The 22540-nt window shown below is 36.3% G+C and overlaps 1 protein-coding gene across 1 annotated transcript; it reads left to right on the forward strand.

The window, feature by feature from the left end:
- The first annotated feature begins 9687 nt into the window (after positions 1-9687).
- On the forward strand, positions 9688-22305 carry LOC121368119 (T-box transcription factor TBX2-B-like). Its single transcript, XM_041492694.1, has 6 exons — positions 9688-10143; positions 14620-14887; positions 18301-18447; positions 19360-19433; positions 19937-21193; positions 21885-22305. Exons 1-5 carry the CDS (start codon positions 9809-9811, stop codon positions 20940-20942), a joined length of 1830 nt encoding a protein of 609 aa, XP_041348628.1. The 5' UTR covers positions 9688-9808; the 3' UTR covers positions 20943-21193; positions 21885-22305.
- The last annotated feature ends 235 nt before the right edge of the window (positions 22306-22540 follow it).

The following is a 22540-nucleotide window of genomic DNA, read 5'->3' on the forward strand; positions in this document are numbered from 1 at the left end:
ACAGCTTGCTCTGACCTGGCCTGATTAAGCCGTATCTCTGCACAATGCAGAGTCGAATGGGTATTTGGTAAAATAGTAGTTGAGTCCATGAATCTCTATCTAGTGCCTTGTCTATAGGAGAAGGTCCTTTACTGGAGATTTCGTCCCTCTTACACCGCCACAAACGCTGTCCGTTGTGGTTTTCCGGTTATGTTTACTACAGTTAATATTCCAATTCACATACGCCCTACGAAACAAGTCCATGAACCATTAGTATACTAGATAAAAAAAAATAGTTTGCAATTGAATAATACATATCAAAAAGAAAATACAATGACTTATAATAATACTTTGAAGTATAAAAACATTTTAAATCATAGATTTCTGCGGTTTTATAATTAAATCATTGTAAACGTAATATTTAAAATATATATTTTACAGTCAAAACCAGTAACGTAACGCAATTGTCTTTTTTTTTTTCTTAAATAGAAATATTCATCAGTCAATGCTTAAAACAAGATATTGTCTTCACCGTTAAACATAACACTATATTAAAAACATGGTGATAAGTGTGTTTGTTCGTATACACCGAGAGCGAAAACACGCGACATTAAAACTGCAGATAACTGTATTCGTTCTTTGCGTTAGTAAGAAACGATGTTATAAGGTGACGAGAGAAGACTGCAACTTTAAAAATACTGAGCAATATTAAAACCGTAGCTGTATTCGGGTTTTCGCTTTATAAACAAAAACGATGCTATAACATGTAGAAGCGAGATTGCAGCTTTAATGGTTACAAGGGTTTTATTCGGAAGCGTAGCCACGATTTTAGATTCGGTGGGGAGATCCACTATTGGGGCGGGGGTGGAGGTCCCACACTATGTATGTGTGTATGATTTTATAAAATGTAATACAGCAAAAAGGACAAATTTGATTTCGGGGTGGGGCGGGGGCATGGCCCCCGTGGACCCCCTCGCTACGCCACTGGTTTTCTTTCGCCAAAAAATGTTTTACATTTATTTGCAATAAATTACTACAAATCAATGGATCCGACGCATAATATTTTGCATAAATGACTCGGGAATATCGAAATATTATTGTATTTACATTATATGCCATGTAAACAGAGTCACTTTCAGAACGACTAGATTCCTATGTTATTAGAATCTACAAAATCTGGCAACTTGACTGGATGAAGCCGTCAATGACGGGTGAGTTACACGAAGACAGCAAACTTGTCAACAACATCCGCCTAGCATAACCTTATCGAGTGTTAGTCTCAACTAAACGCGCCCAAGCATGGCGGTCTTCCTCTAAAGATTTTTCAACAAATTATTATGCTCTACTACTAAATTAAATTATTTAGATAGGTTTTTTTCAGTGAAGAAAAGAGGGGTACAATGACTGAATTTCAAAACAAAAGTTAATACTTTTGGTTGGAACTTTGAGATAGCACCTTTAACTGTATACAGCAAGCACAATTATTACACAAATGTATTAAAACTTTAGTTGTATTAGCTTTTTTTTCTTGCTTTTTTTGTGCATTATGAATTTGAGAATTTCTGAGAAACGATGCATTAAGATAAAGAAGAAAGGAAGGAAATGTTTTATTGAACGACGCACTCAACACATTTTATTTACGGTTATATGGCGTCGGACATATGGTTAAGGACCTATAAGATTAAGAGACGGGATAGAAGCTTTAAACTTTCAGATGACTTTTCTCGGTGTAACCAGCATTCGGGGAAACCATTCCGCCCCCGTCTTGAGTGTAGATCTATTGAACGCGACACCCGAAGCGTTCGTTTACATTCACGCACGCCCAACAGATATCTATTATGACATATATCCATAAAGCGATACGTGTTCATTTCCTCCACTGGCTGTGCGCACCGAGGACCTGGGTGTTCTGGCCCAGCGTCGAACCCAGCGCGATTTCGGACCATCAAGAAAAACCGCTACCAGACTCCAACCGAGTTCATGGGTCATTAGAGTTGGTTTCGTGCTTGCGATTAGCGGTCAGTTTTTGTACCGGCCTACCGGGGATTCCCGGGTATCAATGTCGTTACGCGTTTACCATGATCTGTGTCTTCGAAATCGTTCAATTGTTTTGGTCCCCGCTGACTGTTGTTTCTAGTAGGGGGAATAAATCTACGATCCGTGCAAAAGGCGGAGCAAGAAGATGGGAAGTCATGTAAAGACAGCGGCTAATCGCGTTACGTCATGGGCCATGATCTTTATTTGATGGAGAACTGTTTGTTCGTGTTACTGGGGGGTATTTGTCGAAATCAGGTACACGGTACATCGCGACTTTGTGGCAAAATGTAAAATAGGGTAGTGAGAATCTAAGGAACAGCGGAATCTCTTTGATGATCATTGCAAGAAGTGGGGGATGCTAAAACACGTGGTAAAATTTGCATAGTCGTCGGAAGGTACCAGCAACTGGTCTGGTCTAAGGGTTTAACAGGAAAGAGGAAGGAAGGAAATGTTTTATTTAACAACGCACTCAACGCATTTTATTTACGGTTATATGGCGTCAGACATATGATTAAGGACCGCACAGATATTGAGGGAGGAAACCCGCTGTCGCCACTTCATGGGCTACTCTTTTCTTTTTGTGTAACGGCACCACTAGAGCACATTGACATATTAATCATCGGCTACTGGATGTCAAACATTTGGTAATTTTGACATATATGTCTTAGAAAGGAAACCTGCTACATTTTCCATTACGGCAAGGGATATTTTATATGCACCATCCCATAGACAGGATAACACATACCACGGCCTTTGATGTATCAGTCGTGGTGCACTGGCTGGAGCGAGAAATTTGTAAAACGGAGCCCTGATAATATTGTAATTCTAATTCGTGTATTGCTTTAAAGGGACATTCCTGAGTTTGCTGCATTGTAAGATGTTTCCGACTAATAAAATATTTCTACGATTAAACTTACATATTAAATATATTTTCTTGTTTAGAATATCAGTGTCTGTATATTCAATGTCTTTCTGGTCGTCTTAATATTTGCAAGAAGCCCAAACTGGAATCTGTCTTCAAATAATTTCGTACGTACGAAAAAAACATATTTTAGGAAATAAAATTAAATTTAACCTAGTAAAAATATTAGAACGATCAGAAACACGTTTAATATGCAGCCACTAATATGTTATACAGAAAAATATATTTGATATGTAATTACAATCGTTAAAAAGTCTCTGTTAGTTGATAACATCTTTAAAATTGCAGCAAACTCAGAAATGTCCCTTTAAGCTACCAGCTTATCAGCACAACACAATATTGTAATGAATTTGACGTACATTTCTTTTTTGAACTTTTCAGAAACCGGTCAGAGTATAAAGCAACATAGTCATTCCAATAGACCTACCTATGGTGTTCTCCTTTCAATTGGAAGTTGGGTCAACGCACATTCTGCCCCCCCCCCCCCCCCCCCCCCCCCCACCCCCACCCCAACACTGAAAGTAGCAGCAACCCCACTGCAACCCCACTCCCTTCCGATTTGTTTTGTGTGGCATTTTAGAACTTGGAGCAATGACAGAAGTATAGTTAAAGACACATATTTTAAAAAGAATCTTTAACAAATATTATTATTGTGTTAAAATAAAACCCATGTTGAATTTGAGAACTGTCGATAAATTGATTTTTATGGCAAGATAATAGCAGGACTACTGTAGGATCTATATACATGTATTTGAATTCAATAAATAAAAAAATAAAAAATAAATGTGCTCTAGTGGTGTTTTTAAATATTCATTTCCGTACATTCGACGTGTTGTTTGGTCATCCTGGTGTTTTTAATATCACAAAATGTATTTCTCATATTTTTAAAAATGTACGTGCGTCTGAGAAGTAACAGTTATGGAGTCGAGTTTTAACCTATTTTTAAAGGGTATTTCACCATTTCAAAGTCACAGACTCATGTTTCACTCAATTGTAACTTTATCCAAATGTGTTACAGGTTTGTAGATTAACTAAACTGAGTGTCTGAAACCAAGGTCTGTCCGTTTAAGTAAAATGTACAAACACAAATACATATTACTTTAACATAGTAGAGGGATGTATTAGGCAGCGAAATGTTAGGTGCTTGCTTAACATGACTACATTTTTGGGGGTAATTTGAATAATAACTAAGAAAAGAACAACAATTTTACTTAACATATAATTACAGACAAAATGTTTCAGTGAACATATGTTAAAAATATTTCTCTCTTTTTTGGTCTTGTTTTTGGAACAGTTGAAAACCCACAGCGCCAGACACCTGCGAATCACCCCCTCCTCTATCGACGCCAATTATTGTGCACAGCCACCTACAAGAAAAGAGCGCAACAAAAAAAAGCGAAACGAACAGTGCCACCATTACGTGTTACCAGTCGAACACACAATGGCGGCTACCCGGGGGTGCTTGTGAAAACACGGCTGAGTGACAGACGGTAGCAGTTAACTGACTCCCAAATTTACTCTGCGCTTAATTATTAGTCACACCACTGTCTGTAAGAAATGCAATTAAGGGATTAGTTAATCTTCTGGCCAGACTAAGCGGATAATCCCTGTTGTTGTGCTGATAAATGTTTGGTGGTTTTGTATACACCTGTTAACCGGTGATGTACCTGTAATAGTTAGAACATGTATGCACGGCATTTTTATGAGGTAAACTTTTAACAGGTTTGTCGGGGCGAATAATCTTAATAAAGTATATTTATTTTAATAATATTCTTATGTTCAAGAGCAGTAGTTTATATATTCCTTTAAGTCAAGTGTCGGCTAATAGCATAAGTATGTTACGTTCTTAATCTGCAGAAGTATATAGAGAGACACACACAGACAGACAGAGAGAGAGAGAGAGAGAGAGAGAGAGAGAGAGAGAGAGAGAGAGAGAGAGAGAGAGAGAGAGAGAGAGAGAGAGAGAGAGAGAGAGAGAGAGAGAGAGAGAGTGAAACCCTATTAATGATCACCTCGATTCGCGAGACAGACAGCAGACAGACAGACACACATACATACAGAGAGGAGATAGAGGGTGAAAGAAAGAGAGAGGGATAGAGAGAGAGAGAGAGAGAGAGAGAGAGAGAGAGAGAGAGAGAGAGAGAGAGAGAGAGAGAGAGAGAGAGAGAGAGAGAGAGACCAACTCAGAGATACAGAGGCAGACAGAGAGAGGGAGCAGATAGAAGTTACTGTGTTACTAATAAAGAGGCAGATAGAGAAAAGAGAGCGAGAGAGAGACAGAAAGACAAACAGAGGGACAGACAGACGTATACAAAAGAGAGACATACAAACACAGATATTATAGACACAGAGAAAACAGAATTTGCAGGGGTTAATTGCGCAAATATTGAAACTAATTTTGAAAAAACCGCAATACATTAAATTCATTTTTTAGCATTTAACATCCCACTAAAACCGTACTGTGTGTGGATATGTAACGCTAGTAACACCGTGAGAATCGATCCAGATCAAGGGACATAATCGATGTCGAAAGACGCATTTCATTATTTATATAAAGTCTGCAGCACACACTCACTGCGGAAATTCTACACATTCTTCAGTCAGCGAATGAAAGATTGTGTTACACACAACGAAAACTCAGGAGTATCTAGTAACTTACTATACCTACATGTTACATCTAATCCGCATGAAATACTAACTATATATCGATACTACTACAGCTGGGGCACGGGCAGGAGTTTTGTTTTAGTGAGGAGGTGCATCGTTTGAATAGAGCACCTTCAGTATTCAGAGAGGGGTGCAGCTGCAGCGTGTAAAAAAAAAAAGAAAAAAAAAAGGGCTTTTAAATAAATACAAAATCCACTAACATGTGTTATATTTCCCTGAAACACCAAGATATTACACTTTTAAAAATATCCATTTTATTCCTCTGGATGTTTCATAGCATTTCGAAATTTGGGGAGTGAGTACGCATCCCATCACCTGAATTCGCACCTGGATTTCATATACATTTCATAATGATATAATCTGCTTCTTTTACACAGAACCCCTGTTTTAATGTGCATATGTATCAGCCATATCAAATGATGAATGTGTTTGCATAGAGAGTATTGGTGCGAAACCTTTTCTATGGTTAGAGAAAAGGGCGACAATGAAACAAAAAATTAAACCGAAAACAATTAGGAGTCCAAAAAGCAAATGACATAAAACATTTTAAAACTACTGAAACTGTACTGAGAGTAAGCAAGCAATTTTAGAACAAGCCAATATATTAAAACGTATTGAAATAACATAATTTATGAACAATCATGCCGGCAAAATCAGTTTTACTATCTGCCATATAACTTTCTATTTCCCAAGTCGGTATTGACGTTAAACCTTAAAATCAACTAAGATAATATTTCAAAATTTCTTCATTTACAATTTGCTCCAATTTCTTAACACTTAATATGATGTAAACAATATTTGTATTTAAAATCAGTTGTACGACAAAACATCTTTATAGGTCTGTAATCGTGAATTCAAAAGGGGAATGATGGATCTTCTTTTAGAAAATATGTGTCTGTTAGACTTTTCATACTTGACATTCAGGATTCTGGTGGTGAAGCAATAATCAATGCGGCGGATATTTGCTATATTTTAACAAGAACAATGCGGGATCATTTGACCCGTCCGAATTCCATCTTTACGCCAGCAGGAGCCAACGAGTCTGCCTTGTAAAAGATATGATTTCGTGACATGAACTGTATGTAGTCCGTGACCAGCAGGGCAAACAAAGCAACTGTCCAGAGACCCCCAAGATCTTATAAAAGAACACCTTCTCCCTAAAATAAATGCTCCCTCCCCTCCCCCCACCCCCGATCCAGGTCAGGCTGTTGGTACTCTCTTGCACTTTCCAGCGCCGGTGGTCCCCTCTCTCACTCACTCCAACCTTTTTTTGTCCTGGACGGAGGAGCTGGCCGAGGTCGGCACCTGTGCGCATGACAGGCGTGCGCTACAACAGCTTGTTCTGAATGTGCACAAAAATCCCTATGACCTGACCTCACCTAAAATAAAGCCTTATCCTATGCCTAGCCCTGTTGTAACAAAACAAAACAAAAAAATAAAATAAAAAATCGTAACGACAAAACTGTTGCCATATTATAATTTGGCAACAGTTTTGTTGTTCTGAAGTTAAAGCCTAATGTCCAAAACATCCTTTTGAATTTACTCGATGCAGAACACGATTTACGTTTGTTTTAAAAAAAACATGTTTCTGCATAAAACAGTCGAAAAAATGTTTTTACATTAGGTTTTAACAAGGTATTGACCATACAGATACAATATAAAGTCTGACCCACGACGGGTATATCAAAAGCCGTGGCATATGATGTCCTGTCTGTGGGAAAAGATATATAAAAAATCTCTGAAGTTTCCTCTGAAGACTATGAGCCATAATTACCAAATATTTCACATCCAATAGCAGATGATTAATTAATCAATGTGTTCTTGTGATATCGTTAAACAAAACAAACCTTCTTTCCTTTCTAAAGTCTGGAATCAGGACTTCACAAATTCAGGCGTAGTTTTAACCAAATATTTCCGCGCTTCTGTCATTTTGCGGTTCAAGTACCATGTCCTGGGTACGCAACTCGAGAGCCTGGTTGGTTTGTCCATGACCGAAAGGTTAACGACATTATTTATTAAAGTGTTAAGTTTATTACTAAGGTGCGATATGCGGACATGTTTAGTTGGGTGGGTTTAGGAGTGGGCGGGAGAGAGTATAACCTGCCAAAATACAACAAGCCAGAAGCAAAGGTTTTTATTTCTTTCAAACATCACAAAGCTATGAATGTTCAACACTTATCAGCTTTGTGTGAGATAAATCCCCAACTTTCTCACTCGACCCAGCGACAAAGTGTTGTGGTAGTTTTGTTACAAAGTGTTGCCTTGTCACCTCGCTCCGAGCATTACCATCAAGCCATAAAAATATACTAGTAAAAAAAAAAAAATTAAAATCCCACTGGCGTCTCCTAAACGAAAACAGTGGCGATTTAGTCTTGGTTCCTTTTCACTCAATCCCTTGCACATAGAACTTGTTCAGCGAGGCGGGGTGGAGCTGGCGCCGTGCAGATTGCCGCAAAACGCCCGTCTCATTGAACCCGGCACCGGAACAATAGCCGCTAACACCTTCCCTGTTTTATACCTTTCTTATTAATTATGATCGGACTGAAGCGATCATCGCCGATTACATAGCTCACAATGGCGATAAGGCGCGCGGACTGACACAACGCGTTATGGACTTACCGGGTATAAGTAATTACATTCCGTGGTCAACTTGAGAGGGACAAACAAAAACTATTTTATCGCCAATCAGTAAGGTTGCCAGACGGTCGTCTGAGAATAGGAGACTGTCGAAAACACAACGTGTCATGTTGACAACATGTCCGAGCGATTTGTAATAAATATTACTAGTGTTTTTAACAAAAATAAAAATATTATTTTAGGTTTTATTCCAAAATATAATAATAATAATACCAATAATAAAAGAAGTATTACAATGTAATTCAATTTAATTTATATCTAATAGTAATAACAAAAAGAAGAACAAATAATAATAATAATAATAATAATAATAATAATAATAATAATAATAATAATAATAATAATGTATAAAGATCCATAAATGTTATTTATATACATAAAGCTGTGTAATTATCTCCTTTTAAAAATTATTATTATTATTATAAAAATATTTTAATTATACTAGTATTTTAATTATATATCATTATAAAAATTAAGATTGTAGGTTTTGTCTGGGTCATTTTATTCAAGTTCTGTCCGTATTACAAAATGTAAAGATCTAAGCACATCTTGTTCTGTACAATTGTCATGGAAAAAATCTGTGTTGTCTTTAAAACGCGAAACAAAACCTCTTCAAGTTGAAGTGCCATTGTTGTTGCTGCTGCTATTGTCAAACGAAAAACAACAAAATAAAACACCATTATCTAAGTATAAAATAATTATTCTGTGAAATCTAATAATTCGCTGTTTACACTTACCGGCTTAGAGTAACATTTTATAAAGCATAAATATTATTATATCGTTTAATCCTATAGAGGTATTAAACATTGCATATAGATATACAAAAAACAACAACAACCCCAGACTAAAGATCTATTAAAACGACTTTCTGTTTGAAAATAAAACACCGCATGTATTTAGTGTTCAACGAACAATCTGTTTACAAATGGCTAAAAGGTAACCCGTCAATCACACAATTATAGGCGTGGCTTCGCAGCCCAACTGACAACAACGCACTTCACCTAAAATAAATTTTATGACCGCTAAAGTCGGTGCATAAAATTCACTCCACACATCATGCTGTATGCGTTAATGCTTAGAAATATAAGATACAACGAAAAAAAAAACCCACAAAAAAAGAAAAGAAGTAAAGAACAACATATTGTTTTATTAAATAAAACTAGTTATCGGCAGTGGCCGCGGGTAATTAATACATCCATGATCGATCGACGTGAATGGTGTCAAATCCGCGTGTTGACATATTGTCAAGTGAGATAAAGAGCTCAAAGCCGCAGACACTGTGTCTAGCCGTATCGTCAGGGCTGTGAATAAACACGCCCCCGGCGCGCGCCCATTGGTCACCTCCCGGCCGCCAGCCAATCAGGCTGCGTTTTACTCGTCAGACTGAGGACTGTTCATGTTTCATTAACGATAAGCGCCCGCCGTGGCGTCTGCATGACAAGTGGGTATATAGCGGCGCAGTCGACGTTGAAATCGTCATTCGTACGGCGGACTTTGGTAGAACAACACAGCACACACAGTTTTGAATGATAATAACATATAATATACATATATAGCTGTTTCTTTATGGATTCTACGATGGCGTACAACCCGTTTCTGGTGCCCCGGCCCATGGACTATGGGATGGCGTCGCTGCTGACCCCACCCCACTACATCCCGGCGTTTTCCTTGCAGCACCACGGACTTAATGCGTCGCTGCTCGCCAAACATCAGCAGAGTCTCGGGCGGATGGCCCACACCCCAGGGGACATGCTCGCGCACCCGGATCATTTCAGGATGAGGGGGATGGAACCCCCAGAGCCAGAGGTTCGCGACGACCCCTCCGTGGAACTGGACTGTGACACACTGTGGGAACAGTTTCACGAGATCGGAACCGAGATGGTGATTACTAAATCCGGAAGGTGAGGAAAACTTGATTACAATATATTATTGTTAATAGTTACGTGTGACATTGACGACTGCGATAGACATGTTTGTATGTAACGAACGTTGCAGTGTTTACGTGGATATCGTAATGACATGTTTATTTCAGTACAATAATTTGAATAAATGTCAGACCCATAGATTTTTAGTAGAGTACTAACAAAGCTCATTTTAATAATGTAATGACATACATTAACCTTTACGGTACAGAAATAACAAGTATATTTTGATACGGTATAAACATGTGCAATTTAAAACAATAACATGTACCCGTTAATGTAGTACAGTTTATGCTAAGATAGTAATCATATTATTTGTAAACGCATGCATTAAAATTTTGTTATAGATTATTAATACCTTGTATTAATAATGTTTAGGAATGCGAGATTGTGATTTTTTTTTTATGAATTAGTGTCATGTCAGTTTTTATTTAGTAATGAAACGCACAGTTTAATGCACTAATACTCTATAAAATTTAATATACCCTTAATATTTTCATTTCTATACCAGCATGATTTAATGTCTAAATTGTGACGTACATAGTGTAATGTCATCATCTGAACTTTGATGCATAAATACTGTGTAATTATCATTATGTAATGTATGCAGAGGACAATGTTTTTATTATTCATGTACATGTATTTAGGGGACGGGTGGGTAAAACATGTATGTTATATAACTGTACCTAACATGTGTATGTGTTATTGTCCAAGAGTGTTTTATGAATATAAATCGAAATTTAATTTAAAACATCCCACCTGGAAATGTGATGGTGATGTGTTATTAGGTTGAATGAACATTTGTAAATTGTTGACGCAGTATGACCTCGGGGTGAATGACTGTTTTCAGGAGAATTTCAGTATAATTATTGCTGTGGGAGGCCCCCAGTGTCCTGTTTGGTGTAATCATTATAGAAATCGTAGAGATACCGTGCAAGATAACAGTAATAATACTAACAGTAATTTTTTAAAAACTTTAAAAATAATTTTATTATAAAGGTTCATATTTGTATTTTAACTATGAAGTTTTTTAATATGATTTTCTTTTTGTAAATAATATTAAAAATAAATTATTGGTTAAATAATGACTTAATTATTGTATTATTTTTATTTATTAAAAAGTTTCATCACCATTTTTGTTTAAGTATTTAATCATTTTTTATTTATTAATTTCAGTTAAATTTTATATCACATAATTTCCACATGGACTGAAAGAAAATTGCGAAATGATCACTGTTAAACAGTATCAATGTATAACATTCATTTTTCAAAACATTTCTTTTCTAACAAAAGTCCATGCTTAGTTACACACAATAGTCCGGAATACACTTAACAAGATGCCATGTGTAATAAACATATTAATAAGCTGTGAATTGTGACATCATGTAGATTCAAAATATTAATTTTACATACTTTCAAATGTCCAAGAACTATATATCGCTATGAACTACTATAATACGCTTTTACCACAGGAAGCAGCGCTGCTGTTAGTGTTTATTGTCACAGTTTAACTATCATGGTTGGCAAGATATAAACACTCGTCACATCATGTGTGTATTTCATTGATGAAATATAGCATGTGTGTATTTCACTGATATAGAACATGAACGTGTATATTTCATCTGAAAAATAAATGACATCACAGGTAACAGATGTTATCTGCAATTAACATTATTTTACAATGCAAGCAACATCCGTGTTTTACAGGGGAAATTATTATTGTTGGAGAATTATCTGATAAAATATACAACACAAAAGAATAACAGAACAAATATAATTATCGCAGTAAAATCACTATAGCACTGTTTCTATTTTTCAGGACATGTGACCTAAAACTGTTTATCTTTGTTCTGTAAAAACGTCCAGTTTTTCTGGCGCCACGGTTGTGACCCGTTAATGACGGCGCCTGTGATATTTACAAGCTTATCATTTGTAAAACAATATTCCCCGAGCACCCACACAAAAGTGTCTTACTGTCTCTAAATATAAACATATTGGCGTCCATAAATTTTTTTACATATTAGATCGCCGATAGTGACGCTTCGGGCGAGCGTGTTTTATTTAAAACGTGGGTGGCCCTTTGTTAATATTCGACTGTTGTCCATTTTATTTTGTGTATGAAATACGTATTAGTATATTTCGCTACGCGTTTTGATTTTCGCCACAAAAAAAGAAGAGAGAGAAAGATGCACATTCTAGCAGGAGGCAATAAACTCAATGCCACCGAGCTTGACAAAAAAGAGTTTAACACCTTGCCTGCTAATAAAACGGCGACGTTTATTGGGTATGGCGCCCCGCATATTTATATTGCAGTACGTGCTGCCGTTTTGCCCGTAATTCGAGTGTGTTTTAGAACGCAATAAACTGCTGCTCGCTATCGCGTTTTTATCTTGATTATGTATCGCGTTTTGGTGATATTAACACTTCGGGCCCACCGTAAGTGTGCTGATGGAGGGGGTCGGTAAAAGGTTTGCGAACCGAGAACAACATTATAAGCGTCTAGATGTCGCAAGAACGGCGATAATAGCGGCTGTGGCGGGAATTCTTCCCCCTATCCCGAGATACATACATACACACTCACACACACATACGGAAGAGAGATAAATAGCCAGTACATATAAGTTTATGGCCACACGTTTTTGTACGTGGCCGCTATCTGCGCGTGATCGACTTAGAATTATAATTTATCAGCATGTGTATGTGTAGTAGAATGAAGGGGTCAACTTTGTTATCGAAAAATATTGTCCTAGGTTGTTTATTGTGCTGTGATACTGACAACTAATTCATTACTCATGGGGTCGTGGTGTTTGAAATACATGCCTGGGTTGAAGGATGTCTCAATTTTATAATTATGATATAGTCTGACCTTGATAGACATCACGAAGAACATGAGATAAAATGATTACTGAATGTCTTGAAATAGATAACGTCAGAGGTGCAGAAATATTGTTCTATAGGCTGGCGGACTAGTAGAAATTCTCGCGGGCTAGTAAAGTTTAGTTGATTCTGGTCCGGCGGACTAGCGAAATACTAGTATTTTCTATTTCTGCACCCCTGAACGTGATAAAACAACCCAATACCGCACCCCTAGTAATAAACGGATTGTTAGCATTCATCCATTTGTTTATTCATTCATATGCTCCCTGACTGAATACATCATGTAAATGTACTTGTAACTTAAAACCCATGTATCTGAGATTATGGATGGACATAATAATACAAACACATTCCTACCATTAATGTCATTGATTAGTTTTACTTCCCCTTAAAAGTACATAACTGACAATGCATTTTTCTAAATGTTGTTTTGGTATATTATTTCCCATGCATTTTAAATTTGGTCCTTGCTACTAGTTTTTATCCAAAGACAGAACTAGTACTTCATTGGTTGTGTATTGTATTTAAAATAATGAACAATTATGACAAAATTCAAAGGACTCTCGGAGAAAAACAACATTGCCACTTTTTATTTCGTCCTGCATTTTAATAATAATAATAATAATACATTTTATTGTTATATATTTGTATAGTTTATTTCACTTGAGAAAACCCCAACTAATTTTGGCATTTATTTTTGATATACTTTCCTATTCCTCAGACAATATATTTTTTAAATAATAACAGTGTCTACATTTGTGTATTGCCAGTCTTGTCATGTCAGGTAGTATTTAGCTTCGAGCTTATATAAATCTCGACTTTCACATAAAGGCATTAAAATATTTGTCAGATTATCATCACCTTTTTAAAACTGTAGAACAGGTGTATACTTAAACGTTGAGGGTGGGTTAATAGTCTAACGACAATGAATGTATTTTTTTGTTCATTCGATAGCTGTATTTTCCTAAAAATTATGAAACGTGAAATAAAACGATACAACAATGCTTAATATATTAAATTTAATTTTTGGATCAGTAGTTATTAATAGTGAACAGTATTAAAACCGTAGTTGAGGTATAATGAATGCGTGTTTGTGATCACATGTGATCATCAATGTATTTTTTAACATACATGCACCTAATATTTAAAATAAAAAAATAGCCATCAGTTTGATCATACTTATAAACAAACACTTGCAAGTTGCATAGTACAGACGATGGTCAAAATGCATTTTTTAGAAATCAAATGTGCAATGAAAAAATGGTATCATAAATGTAATCTGAATTCGGAATTGAATTTAGCATTTACTGAATCAGCTTCGGGGGCTGATAAGAATCACCCAGTTAGTATTCTGACATTTGTTATGTTTAACGACACCACTAGAGCACATTGATTTATTAATCATCGGCTATTGGATGTCAAACAGTTAGTATTCAGTGCATTTACTTGGATGAAATATTTTTTTCTGTTACTTATTTGTTGATAAGAACCAACAGCATATGTAAATGGTCTAAGAATCCTTGGAAAAAAAACCCCGCCAACAAATATATTAATTATCTATATCTTTGTTTCTTGCAGACGCATGTTTCCGGCATACAAAGTGAAGTTATCTGGACTTGACAAAAAATCTAAATACATTCTCCTAATGGACGTCGTGCCGGTTGACGATTGTCGTTACAAGTTTCACAACGGGAAGTGGACGGTTGCCGGCAAGGCGGATCCAGAGATGCCCAAGAGGATGTACATCCATCCTGACTCCCCCAGCACGGGAGAACAGTGGATGCAGAAAATGATTTCATTTCACAAACTCAAAGTCACCAACAACATTTCCGACAAACATGGATATGTAAGTACATTTTGTTTTTACCATTTATACTTATTTTTTCTTACTTTAAGAAAAAAAAATGCACAAAAATAATTTAAAAACCACACACTCTAGTTTCAGAGGTACATATTTTGTTGTGAATATTGGACGATTACAAACACAAGGAAAACCAACAAAGCAAAATAAATAAATAAAAGAAGAAGAGGACCCCCCCTCCCCCCACTCAACAAAACAAAAACACACAAACAAAACAACCAACAATCAACATCAACAACAGAACACCTCCACGTTGTATTTAACAAAATTTATAACTGAAGCAAATCGTCATATGTAAGTTAAAAACTGTATTACTGTAATAAGCTGTAATCATAGCCGAAACACTTTTACACTGCCTTAAAAACTGGAGTCATCGACTTTAATAACTAAAATATTGCGAGTTTTTATATAATGTATTATTATTATTTTAATACAGACGACACTATGTTATTGAAAACATTACAAAAAATATGACGTGAACAGAATGTAATTACGAAAGGTGTTTTTTCTAACCTCTTAGTTAACAGAAAGCTATAGAATTTTTAAAAATCATTTTCTTTAATACGTATCTGCACATATCGTGTATTAGTTTAATCTAGAAAGCAATAATTCAAATGCGATCGACATTTTCTCACGTTGTCTAATTAGCAATTTTTTTTTATAAAAAAAAATTGACAAGTACCATGTTATTATTTTACATACAAGACCGTCATTGCTTGTCGATTTCTGATTTAATACATCTATTGCACTTCACGCTGCTGTTGATTATTACAACGTACGTTTTCAGCATCTTCGCGAACAATAGGGCATTAGCGCCGTACAAGTCCTAGGTGACTTTATTGCCACATATGGAACAACCCTTGATTAATATATTTCTTAGATTTTCTCAGCTGTTGTGTGTAGAGGTTGTTCTTTGCTGGCTAATTCCACGCGGCCAGACCGGTATAATGTTGTAGAAATAATTATATAGAATGACAGTGGAGTTCGATTGATCGCAAGTTTTTCCGAGTCAGTGGGTGCGAAGTTTCCCTTTGTCCAAGTTGGGCAAACGTTTTTCGTTGATGGACAGGAAATGACTGCTTATTAAGTCAATGTGTGAGCAAGGAGCGTACATCAATAATTATTATTTTTTAAAATCTCTTCCATTATTTAGTATGTAATAGCATTATAAAAACACTCACTGCTCTTTTTGTGTGCATGGTATGTTCGATTTTCTAAGAATTACTGTCAAAAAAAGAAGAAAAAGAACAAAAATATGAATGGAAATTATAGTTTTGAAAAAATACCAGAGATTAGCATTTATAAATATAGACTACTTTCACTTGAAAAATATAATTATTAATATATTTTGTTTAAATTGTTATTGCGTTTATTTATATTATAGCAAATACGTTTTTTAAGTTTAGTTATAAATACCCCACCCCATATTGTAGTGCACCCATTTATTGTAATAAAATATTTTATTTTAAAATATTACACATAATATTGTGTCTAGCATGAATATATAATAGTGAAACATTTTGCTCTAAATATGCAATAGGTCTAAAGCATATTGTATACATGTATATAGTTTGAATTTGTTTTCTTCAGCATGATTTTATAATGTTAAGATTTAATAAGTAAACTCTTTAAAACAATTCTATATCAGGACTAGCTTTGGTACTTGCGATTTGTAAAAACAAATAACGAATTTCGTTTCAATGTGGCGAAATAATTTCACGTAATGGTCGATATTTTTTTTGGAAAATAAGTGAGTTTTTGTCATTATAAAAACCCCCAACCTGAATAGATAATTTGATGCAATTTTCTGCTCAGGCAGACCTAGCACTGCAGTATTAATTTGTTTTAATTAATTAATTTACGTAACATTTGTGTAAAAGTACATTTTTCTCCAGAAAACAACAAAAAAGATAATATGTATTTTAAAAAATATAAAATAAGCCGGATGAACACTTGTTATAATCGATGGTGTATTACAATATGTCAATGTTATATTCTGTTCGCATCATGTAACTTCAAATACATTCATTTATAATTCACAAGCTACAGAATAAACTGGTCCATTAATAATCTTATTTGCTCCTATCATTATTACCCCGTAAAGCTTTCACGCGTGATGTGACGTCACGCATTCTTAGTAGTTTATTGAAACTGACATCGACAATTTATAATGTCTATCGAATCTGTTAATTTCATTAGCAACAGATCCATTCATTTTTATACACTTGAAGTCCATAAAAGTGATATAAATATAATAATATAATACTATTCATGCAAAATCAGTTGTGATAACATATTTATTTATTTATTTATTTAATATATATATTTTTTAAAACATCTTATCAGCATTGCATCAGTAAAACATTAGTATAAACAATAGTTCGAAACAATAGGCACTTACATAGAATACATATAACCATCGGATGGGACAACTAGCTATAATATAATAAATACATCTTAAGTTTTAAAAGTTTAAAATTTATTTTAATTATTCAGTTGAATCCCATTATATTTTATTGTCTATTAATTAGTATCTAGTGCAGTGCACACATTACGCCCATTTTGACAGTCTATTTATTGATTTAATTGCATAATGAGAAAAAAACTCGCGTTTCTTTTGTTGTACAGTGTATAATAATCTCCACTAACTGTCCTTTGCCTTAGCACGACAGTATAAAATATACTGTCGTGTGTTAGAGCAAAAGACAGTAAAAGGCGAATGAATGATTTTGAAAATATTACTTTTCATCACTGAACAAGCAGTTGAATGATTTTGCTTTCAACGTTAATATTTCAGGAAAAAAATATTTCTCAGTTTTCTTGATATATTATTTGGAGCTTATTTAAAAATTAAAAAAAATTCATACATTTTGTGCCTGATTTTTACTTACTGTCATTTGCCTTAGCAGAGCAGTATACAAAAATCTTATTTTATTTATTTATTTATTTATTTACCAAAACATGGTATTAGATAGGTATGTAATTATCATAAACAGACTATAATAATGATCATAACGGGTGATGATATATAAAATATACATAGAACAATGCATTTGTGTGGTTTACAGTTATATAACAATACTTACACAAACACTTCGTTTTCACAACTTATATGTTCAGAATTTGGTAGCGTTAATCAGAAATGTACATTTTAGTTTATTGCAGGGTGTAATATTGCAAAACGAAATTAACACCTGGTTAGTAAACCTGACATTACGTATTGCCAAATGTGTTTTTCGGGTTAATAAACATAAACCCCCCTCCCAAAACCCCCTTGGTTAGTGTTTTATGTACTTTGTCAGGTTGCCCAATAAAAAGAAAAAAAAGAAAGAACAATGGCCATTTTGTAAATGGATTTCATCGTGCACGATCCATGACAGTGAAATTTATTATTGCAGGCGATACTCAACTCGATGCACAAGTACCAGCCCCGGTTTCACTTGGTCCGAGCCAGCGATCTGTTACGTTTACCGTACAGTTCCAGCAAGTCGTTCGTGTTCCCAGAGACACAGTTCATCGCCGTTACAGCGTATCAGAACGAAAAGGTATGTACACACATACATTGTGTAAAGGGTTTTTATGACATCTTTTAATTGTATATGAGAAATAGATGGGGGTTTTCTCTCTCTTTTTTTTTACTACATAAATAATACGTCAACGTGTCGCATTGTCACTGAAAAAGAGGGAATATCAAGAACCACACGACATTGCTAGAAGAAAATCAACAAATTCAATGACATGTATTAAAATAATGCCATGAAGTCCTGACAAGCAAAATTTAAAGGCATCCTACACATTATTCCATATCATTATTGGTTTGAACATGTTGCGAAAACTGAAAAAAAAGAGTTAAAAAAGGTAGTTAAAAATAAGTAAAAAAAAAAAGAGAGAAAAAAGCCATCATCGTGGTGCAAGATCTAACTTTAAAACTTTAAAAGCTTTCCCAGTGACATAATTCGCCAAAGTGATATCTGTTAGTTATAACCACATTAACATGACGCTTCGCCACAAATAATATTTTCCACACAACAACGTGACGTTTATGGCATGGGCTCGAGACTGTGCGTTGCATGACACAGGAAGGTTTCTAGACGGCCGAAATGATCAAAGGCATCAGCCCCAGTCTGTCAAATATGTGTTCTATAGGTGTTAACATCTCGGCCAAGTCGATAAACCCCCACTGATAATACGCATGGCGCCACCTAACGCTTATTATATATATATACGTGTATGCATCAAGCCGTCATTCTTCATTTTTTTTTAGACGTTATATATTTCATTGGAGTTGCTCAGTTGTCTTTTACGACCATAACTGCATGTGTTTTTATTTGCCAGAGTCGCCGCTGTAATCTCCAAAGAGCTTTAAAGTTTGTCCAGGCGCCCTATATTTTTTCTTGTTAGGCGTTTAATTGCCGTATAAAGATTTATAACTTATTATATCCTTCGTGTCGTTCCAGATTACAAAGCTCAAGATAGACCACAATCCGTTTGCCAAAGGTTTCAGAGAAAATGGAGGCGGCCGACAAAGAAAGTAAGTTTTTGTTTTTTTAATAATCCAAATGCTTTTGAGGGTTTTTTTGTTGTTTATTTTTCACTAAAAGGAAAATGTCTTTAAAAAATTATATAGATATAATAGTGTGTTTATACCACAATATGTTACTTGTATGTACATATAAATTTTTTTCACAGAAATTTCATGGGTTTTTTATGGGTATCAGACCTTGACGTGAAAAAAAAAAATGATGGGATTGATTCAGTGCTGCCCTAACTTAGATTATGTGGAGCCATTTAAGATATTATATTGATATCGAAGGCGTATACATTTATTTGTTAAGTGGAGCTAAAAGTATTTTCCTTGAACTAAGTCTCAGGGGAGTGATGGGAAGCAAAAGTGATAGCTGACCTATGGGTCATTTACTATTACTATTACTACTGTTACTATTACGATGACGGCGACAACTACTACAATTATTATAGCCATTCATTCATTCATTCATTCATTCATTCATTCATTCATTCATTTAATTTTTACAGATCCATCGATCCCACAAAGCCAGACCAAGGCGCCTCACTCTCGGGCACCAGCGACGACGAGGACGAAATCTGTGTCGATGACGCAGACGATCACGTGATCAACAACTTCGCCGCGTCAGCCGAAGTCGCAAACGACAGCCGTGTGACGGAAAAGAAGGCCGACATTAGCGACGATCGTCTGGCAGACGCGAGCTTCGAGAGACGGAACGAGGAGCAGGACCTGTCGAGTGAGCTGAGCAGTGATGGCGAACAGCAGGAGGACCCGGGGAGTCCGCCGCTCGTCGCGAGACAGACTCCAACAACAACAACAGTGACGTCAGTCGTCGAGGAGATCAAAGTGGCCGCGGCCAACGCCAAGGCCGACCACTCTGTGGAGAAGCTCCTGAAGCCAGACGAGGTGAAGCCGAGTCCCGCCAAGCAGATGAAGAGTCCGCCGAACGTGACGGTGTGTCAGCGGTCTGCGGTGGGACATCCTTACTTCCCGATGTGTTACCCGCCCCACATGTTCGCCAGCAGCACCTCGGCGTTCCACCATCCCCTCAACACCATGTTCTTCAGCTCACCCTCCCCGCACTCGGCCCTCAGGTCCCCGCTGACGTCCATGTCCACCAGCCAAGACTCTCATCATGGATCGATGACGCACCCGATTTTCGCCCACACCTCCCCCCTGTCCCTGTCTCACCAGCTGGCCCTGGCTCAGCGGTACCAGGCTCTCGGGATGGGAGGTGGAGGGGGCGGGGTCGGCGGTGGCTGTTACGGACCTTCTTCCATCGGTCCCATGCTGTCGTCCAGATCCGGCCAGCGATTCCATCCTTACAACCTGTCTCCGATCAGCCCGATGTCGTCGTACAACAGCAGCAACAACAACGGCTCTCCTAGTCCAGTCAGTCCACACTCACCGTTGTCGTCGTCGCCGAGTCTGTCTCCGGTTGAAAGGACGTCGCCCACGAACATTATTAGCCCAATACCAGTCCGAGGACATTCAGTGTCGCCCAACTCGGCGTAACAAACGTCGAGGACACCAGTGCGAAAAAAAAAAACCTCAGTTGTTGTAATACGTTACGTAAAAGTCAAGTCTCCACGCAGTGAACTTATTTTTTAGTCCATAGTTGAAATTATGTTGGCTGTGATTCAAGGATAGTTGTCGGGGAAATTGGTCGAACTTCTTTCTCTACATGTGAGGCATTGTGTGACGTCATCAATGAATCGGCCCGGGCGGTGACCAACCAGGACGCAAGAGTCGAAACAATATTTCAGGTATGTTTCATTCAAAATTAAATTAGCCATTTTATGTTAAAATTATGTTTTGTGTGTGTGTCTCTCTCTCTCTCTCTCTCTCTCTCTCTCTCTCTCTCTCTCTCTCTCTCTCTCTCTCTCTCTCTCTCTCTCTCTCTCTCTCTCTCTCTCTCTCTCTCTCTCGGAAAAGGAGAAAGATATATAATTTGCTTTGCGTTTTATTTATTTAGCTTTGTCAGGATCATATTCGAGAAAAATAATGGAAAGAGTATACAAGTTTACAACTTGGCGACTCTTGTGGTCAAATTTTACCAGTTAGATGTTAGGTCCTCATTTGCAAGGATATAAAACTTTACAGGATATTTGAAATATACAACTCTATTATACTTCTTGTATTACTTGAGTGGTCAGTTCATTCAATAGTTACGATACCTTTTAGTAACTATACTTTGAAACCATTTCAAAGTAGACGTATTTAAAAATATGATATATTGATTTGATGTGGTAGTAAATTGTTTTTATACATTTACATAATTATATTAACACTATGGTATGAATCAATGAATCCCAGTTCGAAAAATACATCGACAATTGAGCGTCAAACAAAAGTTATAACATTATAGATGATTAACAAAATGTAACATTATATTACCGCTGCTACGGTAATTTTTATTACGTATATTATATTTGGTTTTGTCGTTATATTTTTCAGATTAACAACACATGGAAACCAACATCGACTCGAGTCTGGATCCAGGTCCTCGTCTTGCGGCTGCCAATGAAAATCCTTAACCCTTTTGATGTTCAGATGTTTTGCGGTCAAAAAACGCCATCATCATGCAGTTTTGAAACAAGCAGCGTAGCCATTGCTTTGTCTTTACCTACCGTAAAACGTCTGCGAAAAGTACCGTACACGATCCTCAAGTCTCGCGAAACCCTCGTACACACATTGTGACGCAACTTCTTTGTTACCATGACGACAACAATGGACATTCTGATGACTAGTGTGACCCATGACAATCAAAAGTGCAATACTAAATAGTTGTTGTTATTATTATTATTATTGTTGTTATTAATGTATAAACGGTGTTTGTTCAAATTATTTTGTGAATTAAATATTGATGTAAAACATATTTAAGTTTTTATGTTTTAATTATTTAAAAAAAAAAAGGTATAACCTGTGGTTGGTAAAATTGTGATGACATGGGTAAACCTGCTGGACATTTTGGAAAAATGATGCCTTAGAAATAATTTTACTTAAAAGGGGGTGATGTTTGGGTCAAGTGTTTCGAACTGTCTGTAGCTGCACAAGCTACTCCAATAGACAGGATAGCACACATACTGACGTTTGATATATTTGTCGAGGAC

This window comes from Gigantopelta aegis, chromosome 3 (genome assembly GCF_016097555.1).
Source record: "Gigantopelta aegis isolate Gae_Host chromosome 3, Gae_host_genome, whole genome shotgun sequence".
NCBI classification, from domain to species: domain Eukaryota; kingdom Metazoa; phylum Mollusca; class Gastropoda; order Neomphalida; family Peltospiridae; genus Gigantopelta; species Gigantopelta aegis.

What these genes read in the sequence shown, in the direction of transcription:
- LOC121368119 (XM_041492694.1), top strand. Translation starts at nt 9,809, where the DNA reads ATGGATTCTACGATGGCGTACAACCCGTTTCTGGTGCCCCGGCCCATG. An exon ending in TTTCCGACAAACATGGATAT is followed by an intron (nt 14,888 to 18,300) that starts GTAAGTACATTT and finishes TTATTATTGCAG; the next exon opens with GCGATACTCAACTCGATGCA. An exon ending in CAGCGTATCAGAACGAAAAG is followed by an intron (nt 18,448 to 19,359) that starts GTATGTACACAC and finishes GTGTCGTTCCAG; the next exon opens with ATTACAAAGCTCAAGATAGA.